At 41.5% G+C, this 7,989-nt stretch overlaps 1 protein-coding gene across 2 annotated transcripts in view; it reads right to left on the bottom strand.

Moving 5' to 3' along the window:
• Nucleotides 1–4,140: 4,140 nt before the first annotated feature.
• NPTXR (neuronal pentraxin receptor) overlaps nt 4,141–7,989 on the bottom strand; it is a 45,777-nt gene continuing 41,928 nt past the window's right edge. For both annotated transcript variants that reach the window (XM_060777065.2, XM_060777066.2), the window contains exon 5: nt 4,141–6,175. In XM_060777065.2, coding sequence (XP_060633048.2) covers nt 5,951–6,175 — 225 coding nt within the window. In that variant the 3' untranslated portion in view covers nt 4,141–5,950. The remainder of the gene's footprint in view (nt 6,176–7,989) is intronic.

The raw sequence follows: 7,989 nt of genomic DNA, 5'->3' as shown, positions 1-7,989 counted from the left end.
TTCAGCTTTATGATTCTGTGTGTCCCTCTGCTGGTTCTTTAGTGATTGCAGACAGGATTGCACACAGGATTTTGAATGTTTTCCCCACATATTGGAGAGGGTAGCTATAAGGGTGGCGCAGTGGGTTAAACCCTTGTGCCAGCAGGACTGGAGACTGACAGGTCAGCGGTTCAAATCCGGGGACAGCACGGATGAGCTCCCTCTGTCAGCTCCAGCTCCCCATGCAGGGACATGAGAGAAGCCTCCCACAAGGATGATAAAAACATCAAAAACATCGAGGTGTCCCCTGGGCAATGTCCTTGGAGATGGTCAATTCTCTCACACTAGAAGCAACTTTCAGTTTTTCAATTTGCTCCTGACACACAAACACACACACAAAAGCTTCACAAGAAAGAAAGGAAGAGCAGCCAAGCACCATTCTATAGTGCCCAGAGACTGGTGAAAGGCCTTGCTCTGTTCCAGTTGCCACTGTTGTGGCCTCTGAGGGACATTTCGATCTTGCCTGGGTCCCAGCATCTGGCAAGACGTCCTCCAGGGTCTGAATCCTTGTTTGATTCTCCTTGGGCAAGCCACACTCCCCCAGCCTCAGAGAAAGGCAAGGGCAAACCCTCCTTGAACAAATCTTGCCGAGAAAATCTCACCATAACCATCCAGCCTTTGTTTAAAAGCCTCCAAAGAAAGAGCCTCCACCACACTCCAGGGCAGAGAGTTCCACTGCTGAACAGCTCTCACAGTTAGGAAGGTTTTCATTTCAGATAGAATCTCCTTTCCTTTAGTTTGAAGCCATTGTTCTGTGCCCTAGTCTCCAGGGCAGCAGAAAACAAGCTTGCTTCCTCCAACCTATGATTTCTCCTCATATATTTATAGATGGCCCTCATCATGTCTCCTCTTAGCCTTCTCTTTTGCAGGCTAAACATACCCAGTCTTTAAGCCGCTCCTCATAGGGACTTGTTCTCCAGACCCTTGGATTTTATTCAGGGCTTGAAATGGCACTTTAAACATGGACCATAACATCCAATATTCTTTATTGGAAGCTTTGCTGTAGCTCAACATCATCTGGAGAGCTTTAGAAGACCCACTCTTGAAGGAGTGCCCTGGAATAGGTGACTGTACTCTACTATAGAGAACATTTCTTGCTTTTCTGTGTTTTCAATTCATTTCTGACTTATGGCAACCTAAAGACAACCCTATCATTGTTTTGTTTTTTTTGAACTGAGAATGTGTGACTCACCCAAGGTCACCCAGTTGGTTTCCGTATCTAATGGTAGAATTGAATCCTGGTCTCCAGAGTTGGTGTTAAAAGATGAAACCACTACACCATGCTGGCACATGGACACTCTGTATTGTTGAGTACTGTGTTGAATGTGTTTGGTGCTAGATCTTCTAGGTAGAGATGGAGTTTGCAGTATCAGTATCAAGGGACAATATTAATCTTTGCCTTGGAAACCTGAAGAACTTTTGTTTTCCAGTTTTAATCTTCATCCTCCATTTTAAATGAATGTTACTGTGCTTACTTATTCACGTTCACATTACCCTTTGTACCTCGCTGCTGTGGTCTTTCTCATTGGGAACTTTAAATTGGAAACTCCATGGTGACAATGACCTTCCCTCTTTCTTTTGAAACCCTATGAATGGTCTTGTTGATTAACAGAACTTTAGAAATGTTTTCCTCCACCTTACCACAAATCCCTGTGCCATTTTCTGAACCTTGGAGTATCCCATGAACCGTGTTGTCTGCCCACTTTGTATGCAATTTTCCGGACACAATCAAGATAATCAAATATAAACACCAAGTTTATTTTGCAACCGTCAAATATACAAAAAAATACATATGACACATTCATGTGTGCACACATGTCAAATCTGTTTAACAGCTGTACAAAAAGAGTAAAGGTGGGTGGGTGGGGAGGAGAGAGGAGGAGAGTGAGAAAGTAACACAGAGAAGGTACATTTCCCCAAATCAAGTTTTGTGCATTGATCACAGTGTTTTACAATGTGATTTCTTCTCTTCTCCTTTCCCAGAGCTTGGAAATATTTCTTCTTGGGAGTACAAGTCCCAGAATCAGTCATCCTTCATGGCCCGTGGCTATGCTGACTATGGGATTTTGGGACTTGCAGTCTGGCAAACAAGTCTCCTATGCCCTAGCTTTATCTGTCCCATATACTCTCCTCCCTCTGAATGAGTAGCTTCAGAGAAAGGGCACCTTTTCATGTTACACATTAGTGAGTGCATGTTGAAGATAGCTCTCTTATGTCACCACATATACTCCATATGTGGTGATATAAAAGAGCTCCCAGTGACGCAATGGATTAAACTGTTGTGCCGGCAGGACTGCTGACCAACAGCGGTTCGAATCCAGGGAGAGCACGGATGAGCTCCCTCTGTCAGCTCCAGCTCCCCATGCAGGGACATGAGAGAAGTCTCCCACAAGGATGGTAAAACATCAAACATCCAGGCGTCCCCTGAACAACGTCCTTGTAGATGGCCAATTCTCTCACCCCAGAAGCAACTTGCAGTTTCGCAAGTCACTCCTGACATAAATATATATTTATATATATATCTCATGGGAAAATAGAACCAATTGTAATTCCACACAATATACTTCTATGGTGTAAACACTGTGAAGCAATTACTTGCCTTTGCCTCATGTGTAATGTGTAACCATTAAAAGTGCAACATATAAACCTGGAATGGAGAATGTATGGTTCTTCAGATGTTATTAGGTGTCATCTCCCATCATCCTGCATCACTGGCAATGTTGGCTAGAGGTGATACTTGTTGCAGTGTCGTAGCACTTGGTGGATCACTATGCCAGATTTAAATGGTCCTTAAAAGAGGAGCCCAGAATAGTCATCAATATGATCTGAAATCACTTTGTCTGCTCTGCCTTCCCTCACCCCATATATTCAGAGAAAAACTGAAGGGAAGGGGTGGTGGTGACATATTCAGCATTTGTATCACTGTTCGTTGCAAATGGAACATATAGGGCCGGTATATACAACGCAAGCAATTGCAAGAATCGCAAAGAAAAAAACACATAACTCTCAAATGTGTGACTATCAGTGGATTCACAGGTTGCAAAACCATTGTGATATCAGGCACTCAAAAGGCATACAAACTTCACCGTCCCTGACCAAGTTCAGCAGTGAAGCTGCGCTCTCTTCATCTCTTTTTATCCTCCTTTTCTATAAGGGTGCTGAGAACTCTTTTGTCAGCTGTTGTGGCCCTATGAGTACCACAACCCCCCCCCCCCCCCCCCCCCCCAAAGTGGCACAATGAGAACGAAAGACAGCAGGGACCAAAACAAGGACAGGAGCACAGATAGATTACTGCACAGGAAAGGCATCATTCTTTGCCGGAGTATGCTCTGCAAGGGCTGACTCACACATGGCATTTCCTTTTCACGTTTGAGCCATTTCAATCATCCATGAGTGTGCATTCACAACACAGTTTATGTAATGTTCAAAATGACTTTTCCCCAGACATTGAGAAGAAAATGTTCAGTGATGAAAGAGATACTAGAGCACAAATGGGAATAGTTTCCACAAGAGCTCAATTCTAGAGTTGACATGGGCAGTCCATAGTCTATGTGGTGAGAACATTCATCCTGCTGCTGATGGATCACCTGTGCCACTGAATAGCTGGAATCTAGTAAAGCTCAGCCTAGTATAGTAACTAAACTATAGGTGATCATTAACACACACACCCTGCCCCCCCAATACTTACTGTTGATCAGTGGTTCTCAACCTATGGGTCCCCAGATGTTTTGGCTTTCACCTCCCAGAAATTCCAACAGCTGGTAAACTGGCTAGGATTTCTGGGAGTTGTAGGGACCCACAGGTTGAGAACCACTGCTGTAGAGCCACTGCAGTGCATCCATTAGCCATGCTGTGACTTATACAAAATGGCTAGGGATAGGATCAGAGAAGAATCTGGTTATGTTCCTGTACTCAGACATGAAAGGATTACATCATCAGATGAAGCCACCCAAAAGTCTCATCATGCAATAATTTCATATCTGGCTACAAGGACATTGCCAGACGCTTCTTTGATTCCACTCCAGCTGTTTATTCAACAGTAGGTCTTGGAGGCTTTGGTTGCTGTGAAGGGAAAAAGAGAATGGTAACCTCTGTAATGACAAAAAAAAAAAAAAGACATTCAGCAGGTGTAAGGTTGACTTATTTCCCAATTACGCCAATTGTGCAATTGTCTGCAATTGTGTGCAGGTGTGAAAGAAAGAGTTTGGTAAAATAGAAAAAAAACCCCTTCCCACTACATGATAGAAAAGCAAAGCACAAAGTAAAACAACATGTGAATCAGCCCTTTGGAGAAATTGAAGGAATGGACCGGGCTTTAGAACAGCTGGTTAATCACCAGCAGCAATATATCACACTAATTGAAAGGTTGGCAGTTTGAAGCCCGGGTCAGGGTAAGCACTCGACCTTCAGCCCAGCTCACTGTCCACCTAAACAGTTTGAAAACAGCTATGAGCTGTGAGTAGAGAAATTAGGCACCGCTTAAGCGGGGAGGTATTTTACGGCACCATAAAAAGAAAATACCAGAAAATGCCAGCAGTCAAGGGAAGGAGAAGGTCTATGATCATAGAGGATGGAGCGACAGCACCCCCGTGTAGCCAGAATTGAGGACACCCTCCAGGATGGCAAAGCTGGGAAAAATTCTGACATATACCTCTATCTGTTGTCTGTCCTGTCTATTTAATGGCATTGAACATTTGCTGTGTATATGTTCTGAGATCCGCCCTGAGTCTCCTTCAGGGTGAGAAGGGTGGAATATAAATGTTGTAAATAAACAAACAAACAAACAAACAAACAAATACTATGGTTTGAGAAGGAATGAGTCCCACCCATGGGAGAAAAGCAGCATATAAATAAATAAATAAATAAATAAATAAATAAATAAATAAAGTTAGGATTCTGTGGTCATCCCATTTAAATTCCCAGAAGCTCTTATATTGATTTAAAAGAATTATTTTAAAATAAAAGTTGACAAAGAAATTTATACTCACATATGCCCCTTGAAATTGAACATGCTAGTGAGATCACACAGAAATTCGATTTTGGGGTGTGTGTTTGTGTGAAATTACATCTAGGAGGGGATGCTGGACATTATAAAAAGGCCTTTGTGGAAAGAAGGTGTTGTTGTTGACCGCAGGCAAATGATATCATAACAGTGAGGGTCACTGGACAGGGGTTAGAACAGCCATGGGCAAACTTGGGCCCTCCAGGTGTTTTGGACTTCAACTCCCACCATTCCTAACAGTGGCTGAGGGGGAAAAGGAAGGGGCCTGAAGCTGTTAGGAATGGTGGGAGTTGAAGTCCAAAACACCTGGACGGCCCAAGTTTGCCCATAGCTGGGCTACAAGGCAGTTAAATCAGTGAGATATCATTGATGGATGCATGCAGAGACTAGTGGAATTTTGGCTTGTGTATTCCTAGATTACCGATGGCTTCTCAGGGGCAAACAGCACCACTATGAATGGTTTTAAAGCCTCAACAAATCCTACTCAGTGTTCATAACACATCACTGAAGGAATCAGCCAGATGAGAAGAGAGAGAAGTGTTGGTGATACCCATTCAATCCACAGTTCGCCCACAATTAGTTCTTGGCAGTTATCATACCGTTTGGATATGGCTATCATCACCTTCTAAACTCCTTAGCCCTCTTGGTGGAAGGCTTAGGCACACACATTATGAATCAGAAAGAAGTTTACTGAAACAATGAAAAAACACACAGTGTCACAATTTGTTTGACCTTCAGGAGGTTTCCTTATCCCTTGCATACATGCACACATCCACACACAGAGCCCTCCTTAGACCAATTGAGATGTCAACATTGTGTGTGTTTAGGGGGGAAAGGGACCCCTTGCTGACTCATTCCTTAAACAGTCTGGAGAATAGCTTTCATATGCTTTGCCTTGGGCAGGACCACTCATGCCTTCATCTTCTCTTCGCAGATCTCGAAGCGTTGTTTGGTTGCCCCGCCATGGACCTCCACCGTTTTTTCGTCCCATTGGATGATGTTGCCTTGAAGGTGGTTGGTGCAGTTGGCCAGACCCACAATCTCTGCTGGCGTCAGAACACGATCCCAAAGGTTGAACTGAGAAATTTCACCAACGAAGGCCTGAGTGGCATCAAATCTTCCACCCAATGTATCCTGCAGCATTACATTGGGGGGGGAAAGTGATGGTGGTAGGTGGTGAACACAGGCAATGGACAAGGAATCGATGAATGGGAAAATCAGTGAAAGAAAAATGAGAGAAATCAAGAAAAAGAAGAGAGAGGAAAAGAGAACGTGAAATAACAAAGTAAGCAAAAATAATCATTATCTTGTTCTATAGAAGGATTGACAAATGCATAATAAATAGAGACTACAGAGAGAAAGAAAGAGAAACAATTAAGCCTGAACTGCATCTATATTCTTTCTCAGCCATATTGTTTGATATTGTTTACAATTGTTGTTTACAATTGTGATTGTTTTTATATTTTATCTGATGTTTTTAATTGATTGTGTTTTATTTGTAATTGTTGGGCTTGTCCCTTGTAAGCCGCCCTGAGTCCCCTTGGGGAGATGGTTGGCGGGATATAAAAATAAAGTTATCATTATTATTATATTAAGTGCTAGATCACTTCTGGCAACCATCTGGGATTACCGTATATACTCGAGTAAAAGCTGACTCAAACATAAGTCTCTTACCACAGAAAATTGGGAAAATGTATTGACTCGAGTATAAGTCGAGGGTGGGAACTGGTAAAATTCAAACTAAAAATAAATACGAATAAAATTACATTAATTGAGGTATCAGTAGGTTAAATGTTTTTGAATATTTACATAAAACTGTAATTTAAGATAAGACTGCCCAACTCTGATTACACCAGTATTCTAACCTTCTTCAATGTAAATGTGCTTACCCATCCCTCCAATAATAATAGAGTAAAATAATAAATGTACTAAGATAATAATAATATAGTTTTTTTTTGTCGTGTCAGGAGCTACTTGAGAAACTGCAAGTCGCTTCTGGTGTGAGAGAATTGGCCGTCTGCAAGGATGTTGCCCAGGGGATGCCCGGATGATTTGATGTTTTTATCATCCTTGTGGGAGGCTTCTCTCATATCCCCGTATTAGGAGCTGGAGTTTATAGAGGGAGCTCATCCGCCTCTCCCCGGATTCGAACCTGCGACCTGTCAGTCTTGAGTTCTGCCGGCACAGGGGTTTAACCCACTGGGCCACCGGGGGCTCGATAATATAGTAAAATAATGGAAATGTAATTCTAACAGAAACAATAGAGTAAAATAATAAATATAATAAAAATAATAGAGTAAAATAATGGAAATGTAATAATAATAAAAATAATAATAATAATAATAATAATAAAGTAAAATAATAAATAACTTTGACTTGAGGATAAGCCAAGGAGGGCTTTTTCAGCCTAAAAAAAGGTTTGAAAAACTTGGCTTATACTCAAGTATATATGGTATATTCAGCCACTTTTTTCTTTTTTAGCTACGGGAAACGGTTATCTGTGGAAGCATTTCTAGAAAAACAATATTCACAATAATGCTCTAGGCATCATGGATTAAATGCTTCAGTCTGTGGTGCCAAATCAATAGGGAATACACAACAGATTCATGTTTTTTATCCACATATGAAGCTGCCTTAAAGAAAATTAAATGTTGGTTTATCTAGCACACTGTCATCTCTTCAGTATTAGAGGCAGTTAGTTAGCCTCTCTCCATAAATTGCTGGTGAGGACAAGTTTAATTCCCTGTTAATTCACAACCCAAATCTGAACTTTAAAAGATCTGTCCAAGGTACCGAACTTTTAAAATGCAAAAGAAGTTGTTTAGGAAAGTTATGATAGCTGTCTCTTTTTGAAACTACAGATGTGTAAATATTCACCTTAAAAAACAAAAACATAACAATTAAAATACTATTTTATTTCACTCTTGCTCTCAATTTTTGTTCCTTGG

The sequence above is a fragment of the Anolis sagrei genome, chromosome 5, assembly GCF_037176765.1.
Source record: "Anolis sagrei isolate rAnoSag1 chromosome 5, rAnoSag1.mat, whole genome shotgun sequence".
NCBI lineage: Eukaryota > Metazoa > Chordata > Lepidosauria > Squamata > Dactyloidae > Anolis > Anolis sagrei.
Note: the sequence above shows the minus strand (reverse complement) of the source record. Positions and strands in the feature narration are given on the sequence as shown.